Source organism: Phodopus roborovskii, unplaced genomic scaffold (assembly GCF_943737965.1).
Source record: "Phodopus roborovskii unplaced genomic scaffold, PHOROB, whole genome shotgun sequence".
Classification (NCBI taxonomy): Eukaryota; Metazoa; Chordata; class Mammalia; order Rodentia; family Cricetidae; genus Phodopus; species Phodopus roborovskii.
In genome coordinates this window covers 27800832-27826172 of record NW_026126409.1, presented here as the reverse complement: position 1 = coordinate 27826172, position 25341 = coordinate 27800832, and the positions used below count along the sequence as shown (strand labels likewise).

Here is a 25341-nt window from a genome sequence, read left to right as displayed (position 1 = left end):
TCGGAATTTAAGACCAGCATACTTGAATAGTGAATGTTTCTTACCAAGCCTCTTAGGAAATCCTGTGGAGGGGAATCTCAGTGATGTCATAAGTTGTCCATTACCTGCCTTTTGACCAATAAATTTTACTGTTACTACTGCATATGGAAGACACTGTCTAGGTCTATCTACTGGTCTTGAAAAGAAATCATATTCATAGAAATATACCTGAAAGACATAAAAAAAAAAAAATCAAACTATTGTAAAACTCTGGCCCCAGCTTTGCAGTGGAGTATCTAAACCATAAGATTAATCATGAGAATGCTGGAGAGATGGCTCAGTGGTTAAGAACACTGATCTTTCAGAGGACTTGGGTTCAATTCCCAGACCCACATAGCAGCTAACTGTCTAACTCCAGAATCTTGACACCCTTACTTACATACATGCAGACAAAGCACAAAAGCACATAAAATAAATTATTAAAAAAGATTGATCATGAACCTTGAGCAGTCTCACTCAAAAAGGAGTTAGACAAAAGGCAGCAAAAAAACAAAACAAAACAAACAAAAATCCCCAACAACAACAAAACCCCATTACTTATATATATCTGGGTAGCTCTGCCTCTTGATAGTCAGAATGCTGCTTTGTGGTTAAATAACCTCAAGGATGCAGAGGTTGTTCCTTCTATGTCAAAACCAAGGCACCAGAGCACTGTCCCACATGTGAGCAATAACAGAGGCGTCGGCATCTTGAGGAACCATGGCTTCATTACAAACCATATACTCTGTGATTTTGATGAAGAGCTCTAGTATGATCTGGGAGAGAAAAGGTTACCTTATCCATGCCACAATAGTCACAAAACAACCCACAACACAGAATTTGGTGTGTTGCTCCCCCATTGTGGGACAGTACAGTTCCATCTTTCTTGCTTGCCTTGCTCTGCTACATAAGCATTAACTGTCTCTTAATATTTCCTTTGAGAAGACAACTCTAGCAATCCCTCAATCATCTTTTAACTCTAGGTTTGTTAAGGATATATAAAATCCCTTTTCCTCTTCTCACCACATATTTTTACTTGGAAGCTACTAATACTGGCAAAAGCACAATACTGTTTTAAAATAAGTAGTACTTTCTATAAAAATGCACTGCATATGTTCTGAGACCTATTTCAAAGCCAACATAATATTAATAATTAACATAAACATGTATATTCCTAATACTTATTTTTACTTATAAAACACAAAACTTAATATTCTATTACAAAGTAAGCAAAGTGTAACTAAAAAACTACTATTACTTGTCAGTTCATAAAGCTTTCCTTTGATCCTCTTCCAAAGTATAAAAAAAAATCAATACCATTGTTCAAAATTGTCTTAATTGATACATTATAACTGGCCACATTTACAGGGTCTAGTGTGACTTCTGTTGCTGTATGCATGTGTGTGCGCACTAACATTTACATGTCGAGGACAGACGTCAACCTTGGGTGTCACTCCTAAGTGTCCCTCTCATGAGACAGGTTATCTATCTCACAGTTTATAATTCACCAAGCTGGCTGGCAAGTGAGCCTTAGGACCCTCTTTATCTGCCTCCCTAGCACTAGGATTTCATGCATACACAACTACATCTGGGTTGGTCATCCCGCCACCCCCATGGGTTCTGGAGATTGAACTCAGGTCTTTATATTTGCAAGGCATGCACTTTATCAACTTAGCTATCTTTCCCAGGCCTCCGTGTGATGTTCTTATATATCAGAACTGAGTTAATCAAGTTAAAGTATCTATAATCTTATCCACCATCATCCATCTTCAGTGGTGAAATATTTGAAATTTACTTTTAGTGACTTTAAAATATAAATGACTGATAGTAGTTTTGCCATTGTGAAGCCTTGTTCAAAAGCAAAGCTGACAGTCAACTTAGGGATTAAGTATATGGCATCTAAAATTTTTCTGTACTAAGCATGTGTCTTTCAAGTCATCAAAGGAACCCTAGCATTAACATACCATTGAATTGTAGGCTTGTAGCTCAATGGTATCTTTCAGAGATGGCATATTTCTTGACATATGGCAATCAAAGTTAGGAGAAGGATCCAGAGACACTTTGCTTTGATCCATAGAAGGCTGAATTTTCTTTACTTTCCCAAAGAGAACCTAAAAAGCAAAAGACAACAACCAAATACTTTTAAGGCCTCATGGTTTTAATAGCAATATATTAATAAAACTATTATTCTATGCCCTGGATAAATGAGATGTTTTAACATGACAGTTATACCACTTATTTCCCAAATTAAGGTCTGAGATTAGAGTGACATCTAATAAAAATTTCAGAAAAATCTTTTAGAAGTATGTTTACAGTGAAAGTATGTATGAAAGACTCTATGAATATTTGAGCTAGAAACAGAATGGTGGGAGAGACCAGATGACATAATTGTAGAATTGTAGACAGCAAAACATTATAGAATTATTTTTCAGCTTTTGGTTTTTGAAATGGTCTCATTGTAAAGTTCTGGCTAGCCTGAGACATGCTATGTAGACAAGGCTAGCCTCAAACTTGTGATAACTTTCATATCTCTACCTTCCAAGTGCTAGGATGATAGGCATGTGCCATCAGGTCCAAAATATGGTTTGTAATTAATTAGAAGTACCATTTGAATAAAGCGAGGCAGAAAATTCTACCAAGAGGAAGAAAATTCAACCAAGAGGACAACTGAAAAAATTAAATTCCTCTTAAGATGCATAAACAAAAATAAATATTGCACAAAATAAACATTCAAGTATTGAAACAGTGTGGAATATCATGGAAGAAATATAAGCAAACAAAAACAAAAGGAAAGTCTTTTTGAAGAATGGTGACCAAGAACTGATGAGCCAAAACCAGGCAGATTCACTATGTAATTGTTTAAAGCTTCTCATATGATAAACCAAGCAAGCATACAATGTAAAATGGTCTGAACCATGAATGAGTGATCAAAGGTGAGTTGAAGGACAAATATCACCAAAGTGGACATTTTATATAAGCTATGTAATTACATTTCCTTTTTCAAAAATTAAAAGATCATTTTATTGTAATGACTCAAGTAAATATAACAGATTAAAGTAGCTACTTAAATACACACTAGGCTAGCTGCAAATTCTATGCACTGCCACACCAAATCCAGTAGTCTATGTGTGACAAGTTCCACAGACTGAAGTGATAACTTCCAAAGAAGGAGATCTCCTGGAACCGGTTGTGGAACTCTTGGCTGGAGAAAAGTATTGAGTTCTCATGGCAATCTCTGTTCTTCTATTCTTTTCTCATATTAACAAAATGTTCCTGAAAGCTTATGCTGACATTTTAAATAAAAGATATAAATAAGAACCCAACCCGAGACATGGTCATTGACCTCATTTCCAAGAAAACCAGTGCTTTTCAAATCATTCACGTCATTCACACAAGTACAAATAGTATTGATGAAAACTTTCCCAACAATAAAATTTCATTCGGATATACATGTATAATTGAGAGTAGGTTTAAATGTTTGGTAAAGAAAGCCTTTTGATAAGAAAGTCAAAATAGCTCAATATTTAAAAGATTCACAAGAGCTAGGCAACAAATGTTAAACAATAACTGACCATAAAAATTTATTAACCTGATCTTAGAAAATAAGTGCTTAGCTATGGTTAGCCTTGAATGATTTTTTGATTTATTGCTAGCCTTGAGTAAGTTTTATGTTACTATGCCTAAAAACGATGATGTCATTTCTTCTATCTAGATGTGCTTTAATGAACACAATCTCTGAGAAGATATTCTTTATCCTGGATAAAAAGCCTTGCTTGAAAGCTACAAAATACACTCAGATTCAAATTGCCTCTGTGTTTCTTTTTGTCTCTGCCGAATCCTTACCCACCTAGCCTTCGAGAACCCTCCTCCCATGGCCCATGACAAATAAACCCTGTCTTGAAAAACAAACCAAACAAATAAAACAAAACAACCTAGACTAATTAAGACCCAAGTTCAGTTCCTAGCATATATAGGGCAGCTTTCAACTATATGTCACTCCATTTCAAGAGGAGACAAAGCCCTCTTCTGGATTCTGTGGGGCAGACACACATGTTGTGCACTTACATACATGCAGGTGAAAACAGCCATACACATAAAGGTAAATGAAACTTAAAAAAAAAATGCTTGTCCATCTAACGATAATGGATATATCATATCTGAGAGAGGATATATGAAAATTCCATCATATGCTAGGTGGGTATGGTACTTTAGTGGTGGCTATTGTATTTTACTCTAAACAATACACACACATAGGTTTGTGTTCTGAGGTCTAATCTACCTACTCTGCTCAAAATTATCATTTCATACAAGCATTGCACATCTACTAAAAATACCAGACATTAGAATAATGCTATTAACTGAAATATCTCAATAAGGCTAGCTTATAATTATATAACCAGAGGACACAAACTATTATGGTGCTATATAGTATGATAAAAAAATTAAAAAGAGGGAATAATGAATCCAGAAAAAGTATGTATTAAGGAGGCAATGATGATGAGTGCTGCCTTTTAGTACCTAAGTTTTACTTTGTGCCAGTCTGGTAAAGAGTGAAGAAAAAGGGAAAATTCCAAAGGATGACAAAGTATTTTATGGAATTCCATTTAAGATAATTTAAGCTGAAAGTAAACTGTGTTCATGCTGACAGTAAATTGTTCCTATATTTAGTATTTGTCTTATGCTACTACCCACCTTAAAAATCATAATCGTTTCTACAGTAGTGCTTCGACTATGAGCGTAATTCAGGGCAACATCAACATGTCTAAACATATAAATTCCAAGAAGAGGATTCCCAAGTATCTTCAGTGTGGATGCTTTGGTACTTAGCCCATTCTGGTAGATCTCTACCGCATCACTCTGAGGAAGTGCTAAGAAACAGAAATGTTCTTCCGATTCTCTGCCATGTCTTCCATTCTCACGCATCTCTGACCTAAGTAAAAACAAATGATATACACAATTAAACTAGAATTTTCAAAAAGATAAGCTATTTCAGTTTCTCAAAGAAAGCAGAAAGTACTGCGCTCCCTCCCCCGCCCCCCCCAAATCAGAGGTACTAACTTAATAACTTACACTAGGTTAAGTTAGGACTGAAAACCATCTAGAAACCAAGTTCAAGATTACATGTCCAGGAGTAATGGATAGCTTGAATGGATAACAATTCTGGTAACACTTTTAATGTAGCCAGTACAAAATCTTAAGCTTTATTACTCACTTTGATCTCAAATATCTAGCAGGTTTTTGTTGTCACAAACAATTGGAGAATAAGGTTCAAAATGTACTGAGCTACCTTATGTTTTAGCCAAAGTAATAGTGACAGGGTTGGAATAACACAGTATGTCATTTTATTGGCCCCCATGGTTTATGGCAGTCTAGTATTGTCTATTCAATAAGTCTATCAATTTTTTTTAAACTTCAAAAGCATATATTCATTTGTTTTATCTCTTCATATTTTACTAATTCAGTCAATACTGTAAGCATTCTTTAATTACATCTTCTATGATGATCTTTGACCTAGAGTATTATTTTTCAAAGTTTTGGGGGATGTCATGTGTATGTATGTATGCACACTCTGAATATTCTGTAGATTGGCCATTCTCCCATCTCTTTCTTAGGCCTCCTAGTCCTCAGACAAAATACTACTTAAATTAGGCCATCTCATAACCTTATACTGGCCTTTAAGGACATACCTCTCTCTTTTGATGAAAATCTTGAAATGTTAACCTTAGCAAAGAATGCATGCTCCAGGTTGGAAGAGGATGAATACAAGTCTTCTTGCACCAGTCAGTTGTAAAAACAAAAGAACTGGTCTTAAAGACCATTAACCCTAGTAATTCAGTGAATATCCATCTATGTTAAGTAAAATACTCTTTGCTGATGAGAAATCTTAGTAGTTTGTATAGAAGATCAATAGTCACAACATTCCCTTAGGTCAATGGCTAGCTGAGAACATGCCATGACACTACAAAGCTGTGGGGGCTGAGATGAGGGATCTATGGGACTCTGCAGGTATCATGGGCTGCTCCCTGAAGGTTAAGAGTCTTCACAGTGTCAAGTGCCAAGTGGAGAAGCTGAACCCTTGTTTCCAGATCAGCTGAGGTAACTGATGGCAGACACTCACCAGTGTTCTACTCATTATTTCTGCTACATAATCTACAACTCTCATGCCTGATAGAAATTAATATCTACTTCAAAGGACAGATTCTCTAGGAACTAATGCGACTAGTGACATTAAATTAAGGCCAAGCACCATTCATCACCTGTCTGAAAATCCTAGGGTCCTTAAGAAGTACAGTATCAGCCACTGTGTCTTTTATTTATCGTGTTACAAAGCACTTCACTTTAGCCCTACCTTTTCCTTAGTAATTCTTATTAAATAAATGTATGTTTATTTTCTTAGTAATACTTATTAACATTCAAGTGACAGAAATAAATTAACATGACTCCATGATTAAAAACAAATAATCTGAAACATGTGTCAGCCACACACACTTACCTCTTAACAGAAAACTGTTTTTCGAGAAATTCATTTCGAACCAGCTTTGTATCTCCAAACTGCCATGTGAACTGCAGGTCACAGCTTACATCAAGCCTGCACTGCTTCAGACTGTTATGTATGAAGCCATACTCTCTAGTATTGGTGTAACAAGAAGACAAGTAAACTAAAGATAAAGAAGAGGGAAATTGTTATTTGCATTTAAAATGACACTGCATATCTGTACAATGACAACAGCATAGCTGACAGTTTGAAAATTTTATTAACAAATGAAGGCAACCATGTACAATTAAGGTTGTACCATAGTAATGTGGACCTCCTACACTTAATGTATGGAAAAAACATTAGCTTGTTTTTCTCCACATACCTATTAGAGTTATCAATGGTTAACACATACAGACATAAGATAGCCCAAGAATCTAAATGACTAATTTTTAACTTAAATCAGTGACTCCACAATTTTGATAATTAATAATTACATAAACCCAGTAACTTCTGTTAGCACTTCTTGGTATTTCCCATGTAAAGATAAGGTATATGTTAAGAATACAGTTGAACTGCTGAACTGTTTCAAAACAGCTGCAGCGTTTTGTGTCCCCACCAGCAGTGAATGTGTATGCCTCCCATACCCTCTCCGGCATTTGCTGTTATTAGTGTTCTAAATTTTGGTTATCAGTATGATGTAAATCTTTTTTTAAAGACAGGGTTATTTTTGTGCAGCCTTGGTTGTCCCCGAACTCACTGTAGCCCAGGCTGGCCTCAAACTCACAGTCTGCCTGCCTCTCTGCCTCCTGAGTGCTGGATTAGAGATGTGCATCACCTCCACTGCCACCACCTGGTATAAACCATCTTTTTATACACTATTTTCTATGACCTTTGCTCAAGTTTCTCTTAACATATTTGAACAGGCTTTTAATCTATTTTAGGGTTCTCTCTACAATTGAATTAAGTCTTTTATTTATGTTTCCTAAACATAGATTCTCAAAAAAACAGGTTCTCAAAATCTGTGGCTTTCTATTTTTTTATATAAAATCCAAACTTTACAACCAAAGTTAATTCTTTAAAATACTTTTAACACAATGGACTTGTTCATGTGTAAACTTCCCACCCAATTCCAATTTCTGAATCATTACTGAGGTGCAGGACAGAAATACAAGTTGAGGTATTTGTTCATGTTTTTACAGATTGCAAATAAGGGTTTGACTTCCAAAATCTGAAATCAACAACATGATTCTTTCAGCCAATAGTCTTTGAGGTGCCAGCCCCTTTGGGGTGGGATGCAGAGGCTACATGTGGGCTGGGAACAAGTGCTGGGTTCTCTTGGACTGGGGTGGGAAGGTGTATGGCAGCAACCAGGGACTAAAGGCAAAAGATCTCGATGGTTCTGTACCTTGCTTTGTCATTTGTGAGTGATCCCCCAATAAATACCTAACTTCCCTTTACTCTGGGCTCTTATGGACTCCTTAAATACATACACAGGTAGTACCAATCTTAAGCTTTATCTAACAATATTTACATTTTTTAAAAAGCCTCTACTTCCTGAGCTTTATAAAGTTTTGCTCTCAATAGTTACAGTCTTGTAATGATAAGGATATATAGTGACTAATTTTATATGCTCATCAGTTGTTGTCTGATGACCTGGTTAGGGTCTTTGGTAAAAATTTGGTGGCAACTGCAAGCAATTATAAATGCTATGGAGGCAATACAGCAAGTTACTCTTTTCAGATCAGCGTTTTTTTTTTTTTTAAGGGAACAAAATGTCTCTAGTATGGTACTAAAAAAGTAATTGTCTACAACTGAATTTTGTGGAAGGCTTTTAATGAGTTTCCCTCTGGTTCCTTTGAGATCCTCAGGGTGCTTCTGAATGTATTCCAAAGCCTATTCCATCTCATTGATTTCAAAAGGACAGTAAAACACTGCTGTACTTGTCCATAGATACAATCCCACTCTATATCACCTGCTGATAGAGGTTCTGCATTATACTCCAAGCAAAACTTCCCAAATTTTCCTATTTCTACACCTATCAGCAAAGTGGCACCAAGTTCTAAATAATCAGGTGGCTTTGCCATTTCAGAACCAGACTGGGTGTCACTATTTCATATCATGCAGCCAGCACCAAGACTACTGTAAACCTAACCAGGTTCCTGTGCTTCATCCCATTGACAGTACTTTTCAGAGCACACATTTTCAATTTCAGAAGTACAGATAAATCAACACTTTCTTGGATCATGCCTTTGGCACTGTAACCGAGTTATAGTTAAATCTAAGGTCATTTAGTTTAGACTTTCCCTAAAGTTAGCTATTAGTCTTACTTAGGGTTTCTATTGCTGCAACAAAATACCACCAACAAAAAAAAAAATCAAGCTGGGAGGAAAGAATTTATTTGGCTTATACTTCCACATTGTTGTTTATTACTCAAGTCAGGAGCTGACACAAAGGCCATAGAGGGGTACTGATTACTTACTGGCTTGCATCCCCTGACTTGCTCAGTTTATTTTTTTTATAGAACCATGGACCACCAGCCCAGGGATGACACCACCACCATGGGCTGGGCCCCTCCCCCATTGACCACTAATTGAGAAAATGCTTTGCAGCTCGATATGGAGGCAGTTCCTCAGCTGAGGCTCCTTCTGATAACTCTAGCTTATGTCAAGTTGATACACAAAATCAGCCAGTTCACTGAGGTACTGTTTGAGACAGGGTCACACTGGTCACTCTGGCTGTCCTGTAAACTCATTGGACCAGGAGATCTACCTGTCTCTGACTAATGTGATTAAAGGCATATGCCACCACGCCCAGCAGCTGTATATTATAGTTTTGTTTACGTTTATGTTCGGCATATTTTGAATTGATTTTTGTGAGTTACATTAAGTTTGTTTCTACCTTCATGTTTTTGCACTCTTTGTTAAAAACAGTGTCTTCACCCCAATGAACTGCTTTGGACTTTTGTCAGTTATATTTGTATATGCCCATACTCAGCTATTGTGTTAACCCTGACCTAACCATCTCTGCTTCTTCCATCTTCACACTGCCTTTATTACTGCAGTTTCACAGTAGGAATCTGCTAAGTCATTTTACTCCTCTGACTCTATTATTCATCAATACCGAGTTGGCTCTCTGAATTTTCTGCCTCTCCATATTCACTCGAGAATCAATTTGTTGATTTCAGCATCAGTTGCTGGGAAAATAGCCTGGAATGAATCTACAACTCTACTTGTGAAAAACTACTTGTTCATAGTAAGCTTTTCTATATATGAACAAGTATCCCTCCATTGGAGTCTTTCTAATTTTTTTCATCAGAATTTTAATTCTTATCCTCCTATGAAATTGTACTATGTTTTAGGTACTAATATAATGGGCACTGTGGGTTTTTAAAATTTCAATTCCAACATGTCACTAAAATTGCTTTATGAGCATCAAATGTTGATTATTTTGATTTTTTTTTTTTTTTTTAACAACAGCAATCATGTCATCGAGGAGCAAGGGCAGTTTTACTTCTTACCTTCATTTCTTGACTTTCAGTATAAAGATGAAAAGGGATGGAGAAAAAAAAAATCTGTGATTTGATCTTAGGATTTAAATTAAGCTTCAAGTTTTTTACTATTTTAAATTCATTAACTGTAGGCTTTTTGCAAGCACATGTTGACTGTCCCTTATTCTAAGTACTTGAGGACAGGTATTTCAGATTTCTGACATTTTCAGACTTTGGTATATCTGGATAGAACTCATCACTTTATTCAAAAGTCTGAAATCTAAATTGTTAAAGCATCATCATGATAGCAACCTAAAGAGTTTTAGGTTTTGAAACAATTTGGTTTTCAAGGTATTTTGGATTTCAGAATTTCAGATTAAGGATTGTAAACCTGTATTACAAAACTGGGAACATTCTATTTTTACTTTATTAAGTGCCATTTTTTTTTTTTGCAAATGCTAGTTTGTACCTATAAGTGTAATCATTTTTTTCTTTATGTATTGGTAAATACATTCCATTTTCTAATGTTGAATTAGTTCTATACCCCCAAGGGAGACATCCCAACTTCTAATAATGTAAAAAAAAAAAAAAAAAAAATCAATAAATTTTAAAAATTACACTTATTTGTATTTTTGTGTGTGTACAAATGCCACTGCACATGTCGAAGATCAAAGGATGATCTGTAACTGTCAGTTCTCTCCTTCTGCCATGTGGGTTCTGAGACTGAACTTGTCAGCAGGCTCATTGGCAAGTGTTTTTTTTTCCCACAAAGCTATCTCATTCACTCTAAATTTTTTCACACACTGTTGTACTTAACTTCCTAACATTCACTGAGGTGTTTGCATGTCTTTTAATGATAAAATACATAAAAACAAAGCAAAAGTCTGTTATGTTTTTTCCTGTTTTGATATTAGAGTAAAGATGGGCTCACAGACTTGCAATTCCTTTCTTCCTTCCTTCCTTTCTGTTTTAAGTTGAAGTAGTTATATCACTTTCTCTCTTCTCTTTCCTCCCTCTAGATTTCCTCTTCACCCCTCCCTTTTCCTCCACTCACAAGTTGATAGCAACTTTTTATTATCTATTTCTTGTGTGAGTCTTGGTTTACTGTGTATTTTAGGAATTGTAAATTTTATTTAGTGTATAAAATATTTGGGCACATTGACATATATTAAGATAATAATGTCCATGAGATCTGTAGTGATGCTTCTCTTCTTAGCAATTCTAAGTTGTTGATCTTTTATCCTTCTCTTTGAATATATGCATCAGATGCTGTGCGTTCCCCTCTATGCACTGCTTTTACTGTGACCCCCAAATCTTGTGTTTTTATTTCCATTTAGTTCAAGGGGCTTTAAATTTGTACTTGTTATTTAGTCTTTGAGCTATGTTCTGTTTAATCTTCAAATACTTTAGGATTTTCTAGCTTCTTTGCTATTTCAGCGTTCAAATTTCATTGTGATTTAAGAATAGGCTTTGTCTGAGGTATACTTTCAGGCACAGGTGTGGTATTTTTGTTGTGTCTCGTGTGAGCTTAAGATGAATATGTAGTATGTTATCGCTGGAATAATGTACTATATATTAAATCCAGATGACTGATAATGGTATTCACTTCTACTACAATCTTACTAATTTTCCATCTGCTGAATGTGTCCACTTCGGAAGGGTTATTGAATTTTCAAACACGATAGTGAATTTGTCTATTTCTCCTTGAAGTTTTATAAGGTTCTGACTGAGTTTTTATTTCAATTACTATGTAAAGAGGAAGACTTTGAACTTTTAGAGACTTTTGTGTCTCTGCTAGGACTCCTTTCAAGAGTGTATAACAAGCCTGCTTTCTTTCTATTTGGCTCTTCATTACCTACTTTATTTCAAGTGAAGCGATTTTCTGTTTGTATTTTAATTTGTTTCAAGATTGTAATTGCTTACTGAAGCATATTTATGATGGCTATTTTAAAAGAGGTTCCTTCTAGGAGAAAGAAGTGTTCTTCAGTGGAGTGAACCCAGTGGGTATATCAACCACATTGAAGGACAGGCCTCATGCTGGAGTAGCTGGCCAACATAAAACAGATTCTGTGGTTTTGTGTGCTTTTTATCTTCTCATGTTTTTTTGAGTGAGAGGAAGAATGAATATATGTGGGTAGGGAGGTAGATGAGACCTGAGAGAACTTGGGGGAAGGAAAGAAAATGGTAAATACACTATGTGAAGAAATTTAAAAAATACTCAAAGTATTTTCAAATAATCCCAAGTGGTGTACTCAGGGCACTGATTGCTTATGAAGTAGCTTTTCTAACTCAAGTTGAGATTTTTCCTGACGTGATAAAATAAAAAGATTTTCTTATGTCTTGGACATTTGGGTTCTATTATATCTAGCCTTGTATTTTAGCCAAGTCTTTACTAAAACCATGCTGCTTGGGAAAATTGCTGGTAGTCAAAGTGAACAGCTAATTCTACCAGGCGGGATTGAAGTCCTTGTTCTCTCTAGGGCATACACCAACAAGATGTGCCCTGATGCTACTTCAGGCAGGAAAAGTGCATGTGGCCTACTTACTCAGCTGCCACTGGCTTGTGGTAGGGTGACTGCCTGGATGTTGTAGATCAAGCTCTACATTTTGCTTTTAGCATATCTGCTCTAGTAAGAAGAGACAGAGCTATGGTTAGGGGAATATGGAATCTACTGATGCTATAAGGCAAGGGATGGCAAAGAGGTAAAGTCCAGGCTGGCAGAGAGGGAAAGTCCAGGCTCCCCACTTGGTCACTCCTGGTAAAGGAAGAGAATGCTAATCTTGTTATAGTCTAGGCCTCCTACTTAGTTTGTTCTGGCACCACATTTGGTGGCAAGGTGTATCAGCTAGTCTCTTTCCTCTACTTATTGACAAAGGTGTAGTGGTCATGCCCCTCACCCAAATTCCTTGTGTTTCATAGTAGTAGCATAGTATCTTAATAGCTCCCATCTTCCAAGTTGACCCACCTTTTGGTTTCATGGCAAATAAAATTATTTTTATTTATTTTTTTTTACAGGAGAAGCCTGAACCAAGTGGTATTTCTAGATGGTAGGCATCAGTCTGGTTTGAGGAAGCACTAAGCCCAGAAAACATGTCATTCACTATTCCCTAGCCTGAGGTTCCTTTATATGTGTGTGTGTGTGTGTGTGTGTGTGTGTGTATATATCTTACATTTATTTTTACATGCAAAATCCAGGGTTTTTAGTGTAATTACTCCAAGTGTAGAGACTGGGAGCTGCGACTGCTCCATTTTGTATGAGATCAGAGGCACATGTATATCTGAGGGAAGCAAAGATTTGACTTAATCTAGTTTAATATCGAACATGAATAACTAGAGAAACAGGGTCTTTATAAAAATTATCATCTTGTATAGAAATCCTACCTTTCTCAGTTGTCTTCCTGATCTTTGGAATGGTGAATTTCCTCCCAGAACTGGCATCTGCAACAGTAGTCCATGAAGATTCACTGTCTGGGCTCGACCTCCATGTTTTATACTTATCATTCTCTTTCACTTCCATTTTGTTGGTGGCCTAGAATCAACCCCAAGTTATAAAGATTAGATATGCTTCTTACCTCTCCGTGGAAGTAGAGTAGTACAGCGTGGCAATAATCCGAAAGCTCCCAGGGAAAACTGAGTAATGACATATTCTTAGTCACACTGTCAAACAGTATCAATTGCAATTTGCCAGGTTACCCCAAATCGAAATGAATAAATTCAAAATATATTATTTTATATGTTATACCTTTTAAAGTTTTAAAAATAGGTCATTGTCTTGTAATTGGATTGCAAATGATTGGCCAAAAAGCTCTCCATTCCCCCAAAGCTTAAAAACTTCCACCAATAATGATTTTTTTTTAAGTATGGTAAAATTCTTGTTAAATATTCTGTTTTGTAAAGGTTCATTTTATATATTTTATTATTACAACTTTCTTAAATCACAATGTCTACCTTTATGAGAAACTTATGAGTTGCTTATTGATGACCATCTCTACACTTTTCTCCATAGGCTACAATGTTTAACTCAGACTCCACATTATACCAGTATTAATGAAGAAATTCCTCCTTTCCTTTTTTTTCTATCCTCCCCTCCTCCCTCCAGTTCACCACATTCCTCAGATTTTTTTCTTTTTAAAATTTCATTATATTATGTATATGGGTATATTGCCTGCATTCATATATGCAGGTCCACTGAGATCAGAAGTAGGCATTTGAATAGAGTTAAGAGATTGTTGTGAGCTGCCATGTGGGTGCTGGGAACCAAACTTGGGACCTAGGGAAGAGCAACAATTGCTCTGAATTGCTAAGCTATCTCTCCAGTCCCTCAAACACTTAATATTCTTTATCTTTCAAAATTGAAATCAAACTAGCTATTGAAGTTATGGTACTTCCATACAAGGGAATTTATATATATATATATATATATATATATATATATATATATATATATATATATATATTTTTTTTTTTTTTTTTTTTTAACCTTCTCATAATATGGTTCATGAACTGCTTGGTGACAAATGCTCAGCTCAAACATTAAATCATAATTCAAGTTATGAGATGATAAGATTCTGTAGACAAGTCACAAAAGGTTTACAGACGATCTCTTAGTCTCTACTTTCTGTGCTCTCCATAGGCGATCTTGCAATGTTCCAACCATAAATAGGAAATAAACAAGAAAATAAGCCTTGCCTTCATCTATTCACAGTGGCAAACACTAGTGAGCTAGTTCCTCCTAACAAGAGTACCTTAGAGACAGGCAGATCTCTGTAAATTTATTGCCAGCCTAGTCTACAATTCTAGGACAGCCAGGACTCCATAGTAAGTATGGCCCTGTCTCAAACCAACAAGAATATCTTTACAATATCCAACTATAGTAAAAACCTGGCAGCTTAGTGATGAAGAGTAATTTAGAGAAACTTGTACTACAGAAACCTCTCAATTAGTCATAGTTTATCATTAACAGCAAATAAGGTATAGAGCAGTTGGTTGGTTAAATGTACTTGAAGGGCCAAAGTGCTCAATATTGCCACTATAATTAAATTACACATTCAGAGAAACAACATCACAAAAAGCTAATTCTAAAGCTGACAAAAGATGTTAACTCAAGAACCAATGGGATTCAATATTGTTCACTGGCTAAGCTATAGGTTACTTTTCAATTAACAATTTTCTCATGTAAATATCACTTCTTAAACTTCAGTCATATTAATAAAATTCACAGCCATTACATTTATATTAATCTTTGCACTCTTGTATAAAATGTTTAACATATATTATAGGATATGCACAGTAGTCCTATAACTATTACATATATTTATTTACATATACATTGTTTACTTTCTGTAAGATCAAAAAGTTTGAATCCTAAGGCCTTGTGTTGCGGTGTCCTCTCAAGTACAATGACTATCCTATGTGAAAAATAAATAGTAGGACAAAGAATAAATTTGAAAAACATCAAAGGTAATGAACAACAGATATAGAACTAAAGAACAAATGAACCAAAATATAGGTTGCTCAACAATAAAACATCTATCTATTCATACAGCCTTTAAAATGTTTATATTATGAGAATATCTGAGCTAATACACTTAAAGCATTAGATAAAATAAATCCTTGGGAAAATATAACATTAAAGTTCAATCTAGAAAATAAAAAGAATTGACAATCTATTTTAAAAAACTTAGTAGTAAATAGATTTTGAAAGGTACTATTAATAAATCATCGTAATCTAAACTTATCTCCAAAAACCAAGGGTAATTTAACAACAGGAAACATGTTTGCTTTTTTATTACATACACAGATGCAGAAGAAACAAGTGAAATTAAAATTCACTTAAACTGTATAAAGCTTATCCACAAAGGAATAGAAACATTCATAACCTGACTATATATAGTCTACTGAAAATCTATAGGAAACTGGAAATATAAGAATTATACAAGGATGCCTGCTTTTACCACTTATTAAATAGTGTACTAGAATTGCAGTAGAAAAGCAGAAGAAATAAAATGTATGAAGAACTTTTAAAAGTAACTAGGAAAAGTGAGACTGGGTGCCCCAGGCTTATGAATTTCAAGGAGTGACAGAGACTGGCTCAGTTCCCAAGAGAAAGCTCTGACCCCAATGACAAGCAAAGTAAATAGAATGTTGCATTGAGCAGTCCCTAACTTCTCTGTAACTATGCTACATGGTTACAGGACCTGACCCACAGCAACTGCACAAAACTAATTGTAAATGTAAACCTGATTCCTTTCTAAGGACCCAAGTCTTTGGAGGCATACATATAGGTCCATGTCTAGTTCAACAATTAACCAGTGATCAGATCTTGGGCAAGTCATTACCTTTCCTTTACAGCACATTATCTTGTGTGTATAGTGAATGTTTATGTATTTTTCATAAACAAGTAGTTGGCAAAAGAAATAAACCCTCTTCAAGGTGAAGAGTTGGTTTATAGATTTTTAACCCCTCAAGATCTATTTTTTACACTCATATTTATGTGCATGTGTGTACACATGTGTCAGGGTGGGTGGGGTGTATATTATGTTCCATGGGACAACCCGAGGGAGTTGACAGATGAAACATTGTTGGGCTCTCTCAAAACTTAATTGTATTTTTATGAGACAGTCATTACAAAGCAAAAACACAAGTTCTTAAGACTACTAGTTATAAATGAGATCTCTCTCATACTAGTAAGTTAACAGTATACTTGAAAGCTCTAGAGCAAAAAGAAACAACCATACTCAAGGAGTAAATGGCAGGACATAATCAAACTGAGGGCTGGAGTCAATAAAATAGAAACAAACAATACAAAAAAGGTATTTCTCTGAGAAAAATCAGTAGGGTCATAACAGAGAATGAAGAAATCCAGAGAATCATAAGGACACACTTTAAAAACATGTACTCCATCAAATTGGGAAAACTGAAATTAAATTAATTTTCTCAGTATACAACATTTCCCCAAGCCAAATAAAGATCAGAGAAGCAATTTAAACAGACCTATAGCCCCTAGTGAAACAGAAGTTATTAAAAGTCTGCCAATCAAAAAATGTTCAGGGTCAGAGTTTTAGCACAGAATTCTACCAGACTTCCAATGACTTAATGTCAACAGTCCTCAGATTATTCCACAAAATTGAAACAGAAGAGACATTGCCCAATATGTTTTATGAGGCCACATTAAAAACACAACAAATTATAGACTAATTTATGAATATACATGCAAGAATTCTCAATAAAATACTTATACTTGCAAACTGAATCAAGAATACATAAAAAAAAAGTCATTCACCATGATCAAGTATGATCCATCCCAGAAATACAGGGATAGTTTAACATACAAAAATATGTTAATGTAATCTACCATATAAACAAACTGAAAGAAAAAAAACTCACATAATCATTTTATAATATGCAGAAAGTGCTTTGACAAAAATACCCCTTCATGATAAAAGTCCTGGATAGAGCAGAGACACAAGGGACAGACCTAAACATACTACAGGCAATTACAGCAAGCTACAGTCAATTAACTTAAATGGATAGAAACTCAAAAGCAATGCCATTAAACTCACGTTCAAGGCTATCTCCACTCTCTCCATAACTACTCAATATAATATTTTAAGTCTTAGCTAGAAGCAGTCAGACAACTGAAGGGGATAAAGGGGACACAAAATGGAAAGAAAGAAGTCAAAAGTATCTTTATTTGCAGATGATATGCTAGTATACATAAGGAACCCTAAAGATTCCACTGGGGAATTCTCCTACAGCTGATAAACACTTCCAGCAAAGTAGTTAGATACAAAAAATAACTCTCACACATACACAAAACTGTAGCCCTCTTACATACAAATGATAGAAGAGAAATCAGGGAAATAACACCTTTCACTCTAGCTTCAAATAAGGTATCTTGGGAGTATTTCTAGGCAAGTGAAAAGACTTACATGACAAAGACTTTTGAGACACCAAAGAAAGAAACAAAAGAAAATATCAGGAGAATGCAAGATATCCCATGCTCATGGGCTACCAGGATTAATATAGTAAAAAAAATGGCCATCCTACCAAAAGTGATACATAGACTTAATGGCAATCCCTATCAAAATCTCCACACAATTCTTCACAGAAACTGAAAAACCAATTTTCAGCTTCATATGGAAACCATTCCTGAACAACGGAACTGCTGGAGGTATCACTATCCCCCAATCTCAAACTGTACTACAGAGCTATAATAGTAATAAAAACCAGTATGGTACTAGCATAAAAAACAGACACAATGTTCAACAGATGTTAAGTTCACACACCCATGGGCAGCTGGCTTTTAGTGAAAGCAAAAATACACACATCTTCAACGGTACTGGTCAAACTGGATGGCTGCATATAGAAGAATCCGAACAGATCCACATTTTTCTCTCTGCACAAAACTCAACTCCAAATGCATCAAGGACCTAATGTAAGTCCAGATACACTGAATCTGGTAGAAGAGAAAGTAGGGAAGAGTCTTGATCTCATTGGCATAAGAAAAGACTCTCTGAACAGAACTCCATTAGCACCAAGATCAATAACTAATGGAAACCCACAACACTGAAAATCTTCTGTATGGCAAAGGATAGCACATTTGGACAAAGCAGCAGCCTATAGAATGGAAAAAGTTCGCTACAAATTTCATATCCTATAGAGTTAGTACCACACACACACACACACACACACACCCCAAAACCCTGAACATCAAGAAAACAACTAATTAAAAACGGGGTACAGAACTAAGCAGACAGTTCTCAAAAGATGAAACACAAATAGCTGAGAAACAAATGTTCAACATCTCTAGTCGTCAGATAATAGAGACTTTGCTGTGAGACTGTCTCCTAGCAAGATCAGAACCCTATACCAATGAAATCTCATCAACATGGCCACCCAAATATTGGCTGAATATGAACACCAACAAAGTTGCCAAACCGGATGGGGGAAAAGAGGCCTCAACCCTACATAAGAATTATAGGCAACTCAGTAAAAATGGGAGCAGGAGAGGAGGTCCTTCCAAGGGAAGAGCACACCAACAACTAGTTGTCTAGTGCCAAATGATTAACCCTAAAAAACATACTACATAAAAGTAACATCCTATGATGTTACATATGAATCAAGTCATATGTAAGGATGGATATATATATATATACACACACATATATGTATATGTACACATATAGTGTGTGTGTGTATAAATATATTCATGCACTCTAAATCAACTTAAGAAAAAAGGAGGTCATGAATTTGAAGGAGAGCAGGGAGGAATATAAGAGAGCATATGGAGGGAGCAAAGGGAAGGAGGAAATGAATTTAAAAATACCATCTCAAAAATTTAAAAAAGGATGTGGAGTTGTATGGGAGGGAAGGTGAAGGGGAACTTGGAGGAGTATAGGGAGGAAAATACATTAAAATATGGTCTGAAAAAATTCAGTAAGAAAAATAATTTTCAAGCTTGGTGTGATACTTGGTGAGGATGTGGTTCATGTCCACAGGATGATGTGAATTCCAATACAGCCTTATCTACATAGAAAGACCCTATTTCAATCAATCTAATAATTTCCAATCTAGTTGTCACTAATTTGTGGATGCTTTTCTCTTGTAGTTTTAAAAATACTATGTCTGAAATTTCACATATTTTTGGTGATATTCTAGGCAAAGTATTTGACGGGATTTCTTGAAAGGCTTAGCATCTTTTAAAGCTTATGACAGGATGGTGACAGAGTCACCAAGTGACTATCTGCTCCTGAGCCTGACAACCTGAGTTCAATTCCCATATCCCACATGGAGGATGAAGAGCATTGATTCCTATATTGTACTCTGGAATTCATATGCTCACTGTGTATGTACAATTACACACAGATACAACAGACATGCACACACACACACCAAACATAATTAAAAGAAAAATGTTGTATGACACTCTTAGCAATTTGTATTTTGATTGTTGTGGTACCTAAATACTTACATTCAAATATCTACCCTTTCCCTCAAGGTTTCTAAACCCCTTATTCATATCTCAAATCTAGTTCACTGTTTCTTCAGTGGATTGTAATCTGACAGACTAATGAGTTTTTAAAGAAACTATAGGGCTGGAGAAATGGTCAAGTAGTTAAAAGCACATTTTTTTTTTATTCAAAAAAATTTTCATTTTACATACCAACCCCATTCTCCTTCTCCTGCCTCCCCCATTCCTAACGCCCCATCTACTCCTCAGAGGGGTTAAGGCCTTCCTTGGGGAATCAACAAAATCTGACATTCCAATTTGAGTGAGACAGGAACAAGTCTGTCCATTCATTGCTCCCCCCCCCCAATTCATGCACCCAGAACAGGTCCGAGCCCCACTGCCAGGGGCCCTTTCAACAGTTCAAGTCATGTAACTGTCATTCACATTCAGAGGCTCTAGTTCAGTCCCATACAGGTTCCCAAGCTGTCAGTCCATAGTCTATGAGCTTCCTCTAGCTTGGGTCAGCTCTCTGTGGTTTTCCCCATTGTGGTCTTGACCTCCTTGTTCATGTCACATGATCCTTCTTCCCCCTCTTCAACCAAACTCCTGAAGCACAACCAAAAGGACATAAGGACATACTATTCTTACAAGAGCAGGGTTTGGTTCTCAGCACCCATATAAGGCAGCTCAAAACCCTCTAACTCCCAGTTCCAGGAGACCTTATTCTCTCTGACCTCTAAGGGCACATACATGTAATGCATATAAACTCACTCAGCCTCATATACACACATGAAATAAAAATAGTCAATGTTTGAAAATTTTAAATTAATTTATTTGCAACCCCCTACCACGTGTGTCTACAAGTTTGTCAAAGTACAAGTTTTAGGAACTGATTTCCTTCTGTCTTTCCATCATGTGGGTCCTAAGGCTCAAACCCAGGTCATTGAACTTATCGGTATTTTCCCTCATCTTTGAGTAAACCAGACTGCCCACAAACTGCTGAGCTTAAATTTTTTCATTATTACTATTTTCATTTATGTGAGGCACACGTGTTTCTTTTAAATTTTTTTGTTTTTGTTTTTAGACCGGGTCTTATATGTAGCCAGTCTGGCCTCCAACTCTACATGTAACTAAGGATGACCTTGAACCTGATTTTCCAGCCTCCTAACACTGTTATTTCTTTAAATGTAAAATAAATGTAATTTTAAACTACTCATTTGTGTGGGTGTGAATGGTATTATGTTGTATGGGTGCATTTGTGCCACAGCATAGATGTAGGGGTCAGAGGACATCTTTCAGGCACTAGTGTTTTTCTTCCACATTGAGTTCCAGAGATCAAACTGAGGTCATTAAGTTTGCAAACCAAACATTTTTTATTGGCTAAACCAGCTCACTGGCCCTAAATATACTTTTATCTGGTAATGTCACCATCTTTTTTTGTTTGTTTTTTGAGACAGGGTTTCTCTGTATTGTTTTGGAGGCTGTCCTGGAACTCACTCTGGCCTCAAACTCAGAGATCTGACTGCCTCTGCCTCCCAAATGCTGAGATTAGGGCACGAACCAACAACACCCAGCTGTCATCATCTTAATTCTATTCATATGAACTTGGTCTTTTTTGTCTGAGTTATTTCTTTTATAATGCTTTGTTTTCTGCATTATATGTATGTATATACTTAACATGTAAAGTATACATGCATATATTTATGTATACATATATGTATACATATATTGTTATTTAATAATTATTCATTTCCATAATTTCCTATTGTTTGGAGCCTGGCAAACATCTAAGCCAATGAACCATAACCAAGAGGTCCAAAATCAACCTTCATTGCACATGAAATTGTAACAATAATAATAAAAGATCCAGAGGCTGATACTGGGGTTCAAGCTGAAGATCAGAAAAGCAAAGCAGCCGGCCACTAGCTCTTACCTCTACCTTGGACTGAAAGGGCTGGCCTGTCCTCAGAATGGAAGGGCAATAAATCTCTCACAAACCCTTTGTTTCTTCCTTTTACATCTCCCTAGTGCTGGGATTAAAGGCGTGTGATTTCAAGTGCTGAGAACACCTTTGTGTGAGCTGTTTCTCTTTTAGACTGGGTCAATTTCATGTAGCCCAGTGTGGCCTTAAACTAACAGAGATTCATCTGCTTGTCATGTGAGTCCTGGGATTAAAGGTGTGTGCCACCACCACTTGGCTCTATGGCTAGCTAGAATGGCTGCTGGGATTAAAGGTGTGTATCACCATTGCCTGACTTCTAGGACTTGTGGCTAGCTTTGCTTTCTGAACCCTCAGGCAAGCTTTAATAAATCATAAATAATATATCAGCACATGGAATAAGATCTTCTACAAGGATGCCAATCCCATTTCAGAGGACAGTTTTGAAACAAACCCAGGAAAATTAGTTATCTACATGTGGAGGAAAGAAGTTGGACCTTAAACTGCATTCAGGATTAACCCCAAATGGGTTCAAGATCTAAACATTAGAGGTAAACTATAAAGATGTCAGACTGCAGAGATGGGACCTTTAGAAGGAAATAGGGCTTGTCACGTGTGCCTCCCTGAATGGGATTAATGCCCTCATCACCTGAATGGGAGGTGTCCACAGACCTGCTTTACACCTTTCACAGTGAAGACAGTGTGCCCAAGCAAATGTCCTTCACAATGTATTCTTTCTTCCAGCAGCTTGAAAGACTTCTCTAACTTCCCAACTACAAAAAGCAAACCTCGGTTCTTTTAGAGTTGACCCATTTGTGATATTTTGTTAAAGCACCCAAGACGCACTAAACCAGAGGCTTTAGATGATCTTCTATAGGCAGCTTGCACTGACCCTTAGTCAGCAAGGTCAGTTCTATGACAAAGTAAAAAGAGAGACTCAGACAAAAATACAGGTGTATAAAATACAATGCTCCAGGCTAAAACAGAATTGAGTAATTGACTATCAAATGTCTGTTCAACTAGATGTGGGTGATTATCTTCCAATGACTACAAGCCTGAAACTAGGCTTTCCTAAAGGGTCCAGTATAAATGGAGTTCTTAACTGGCCTAAACAATAAAAACCCAGAGTCAGATATAGAGGAAAATGCTGAGAAATCAGAGAGAAAAAATAAGGAACAAGTCAAAGCCACCTTACTCACCTTACTATCAATCAGCAAGATTTATCTGTTAATACTCTTACTTATTAAGTCTGATTTTTTTGACCAATTCAAGGAGAAGGACCTGGCTGGAACATCAGATTAAACATTCATGTAGTCAGGATTACATACCCTCTCGCAATATAAATGTAAATGTTACTGTAAATGTGAAGGTTATTCTAGGGTCTACAGATCCATTCTTGTGAAATTCTCTCTCTCTTCAATTTACTCACTTTGTAGCAACTTATTCGAGCCTATCCTTCATTCTCTTTCAAGTCTTACAATATGAGATCTGGTCATATGTGACTTGGAACTTGGGAAAGAAGATATTGTTAATATTGTTAATATTGGAATGCAGAACAATTTTTATAAAGCTTAGATTTATCATGGTTTAAATTTTAAATAGTCATTAGAATCTATCAGACTATTTTTTATCTTTCCTACTATCATATTTGCTTTGACACTCGTTTCTCAGAATCTTTAAGAAAAATACCATGTGAAGATTGTGCTCCTGGAGAAAAACTTTTTTGCTTAATTCTACTTCTCTGGGAGGTATTGCTGTCGTCCAGAGACAAAGGCTTATAGCAAAAACACAAAATTCTAGTAGTTGACTTAATGCACTATTCTAAAAGCAAAAGTCTAGAAAGAGAAGTCAACACAGGGCTAGAGAGAGCACTCACTGGATAATGAAGCTTGTTGTACAAGCTAGTGATTGAAGTTGATCCCTGGAACCCACATAAAGATAAAAGACAGAATTGACTCCACCAAGTAGTCCTCTGACCTCCACATGCTGTGGCACATCTGTTCAAAGTGCTCAGTATGTGCACAAAACATAAAATAAAAAACAAAAGGCATCTTAACTCCTGAGAGAATGGTCCCGTTTTGTCAGCACTTGTGCTTTATGTTTACAACATTTAGAGGGTATACACTGTATGCTTAAAGTCAGTATCCTTATCATGACTTTCCCAGAAAGTTAGCCGCATCAACTATGGCTGCATTCAACAGGTTATACGGCTGGACATACAAATAATCAGGGACACAGAGTACAAAATTTCTAAGCTGAACTATCAGCTACTGATGAATTCTGGAGGAGGAACAGTCATTGTCTTTAGTTGTGTCCCCACTGATGATGCCAATGGGTAGTTCCAAACAGAGTCAAAACTCCAAAACTCTAGAAAGTTTGAAAGGGAACTATTTATTGAGAGGATCAGGAATCTATAGGGGGTCAGAATAGGAAAGGGTTACAGTAATCAAAATGCATTTTATACATGTATGGCACTATCAAAGAACAAATTCAATGAAAGTATGTATAAGAGAAAGCCCAAGACCCTAAAATGTACAATTATGTCTACACTGTTATGAATTCATAGTAAATAGCGTTGACATTATTTGGTGATGGAATGAATGTACCAAGTGGAGTGGTAGCAAAGCCTCACCTGATTTGTTTTGGGAACCATGCTAAGTAGAATAAAAATGTAGTTTTCCCTCCAATTCTCAGAAACAGTTTAAAATCAAGTAGAAAGCATTCTGTACAAGAACTGAGTAGACAGGAGTTTGTCCCATCTTTGCAGTTGGCTAAATGCTGATCTTCTCATCTAGGCTTCGGTAAATTGTGTAGTTAGAAATTGTGATAGGTTGCTGCTCTTACATCAACCTCATCAGCTTCCAACTACTTTCAGATTCTATGGGTCCACATACAGGAATATGTGAGAAGCTAACATTATGTGCAAGCTGAGGTCCTCCCCTAAGTTAGTCACCTCCAATTCTCTCCCACCTTTCCAATAGCTAAAAGTATTTGAGTATTCCTCTCTGTACTTATAGTACTTTTTTCTGTTTGTCAACAATTGATTCAACCTCCACCATGATAGTGAATCTCATCTTTAGAATTAATATTTAAAAATCATTTAATCAACCGGTCAGTGATGGCACACGCCTTTAATCCCAGCACTCAGGAGGCAAGGCAGGTGAGTTCGAGGCCAGCCTGGTCTACAGAGCTAGTTCCAGGACAGGCTCCAAAGCAATACAGAGAAACCCTGTCTCAAAAAAACCAAAAATAAATAAAAAGTAATTTAATCTGTATGTAGGTGAACAAAATTCTTTAACATTACTTTTGATTAAAAATATAAAACTTGTGTCAGAGAGATGACTCAGCAGGTGAAAGTGCTTGCTGCCAGCCCTGATAACCTAAGTTTGAGCCCTGGGTGGAAAATGAGAACTGACGCCTTCAAGTTGCCCTCTGACTTTCACACATGCACTGTGGTATGCATACA

General features: G+C 36.2%; 2 protein-coding genes across 3 annotated transcripts in view; both read right to left on the bottom strand.

The window, feature by feature from the left end:
• Saraf (store-operated calcium entry associated regulatory factor) overlaps nt 1-25341 on the bottom strand; it is a 735200-nt gene that overhangs the window by 534925 nt on the left and 174934 nt on the right. The gene's annotated exons all lie outside the window — the stretch shown is intronic.
• Nucleotides 1-25341, bottom strand: part of Tex15 (testis expressed 15, meiosis and synapsis associated) — a 72427-nt gene that overhangs the window by 23858 nt on the left and 23228 nt on the right. For both annotated transcript variants that reach the window (XM_051182251.1, XM_051182250.1), the window contains exons 2-6: nt 13366-13513; nt 6512-6677; nt 4711-4948; nt 1983-2129; nt 45-207 (exon numbers count right to left, since the gene is read on the bottom strand). In XM_051182251.1, the coding sequence (XP_051038208.1) occupies nt 45-207; nt 1983-2129; nt 4711-4948; nt 6512-6677; nt 13366-13501 (850 nt within the window). In that variant the 5' untranslated portion in view covers nt 13502-13513. The remainder of the gene's footprint in view (nt 1-44; nt 208-1982; nt 2130-4710; nt 4949-6511; nt 6678-13365; nt 13514-25341) is intronic.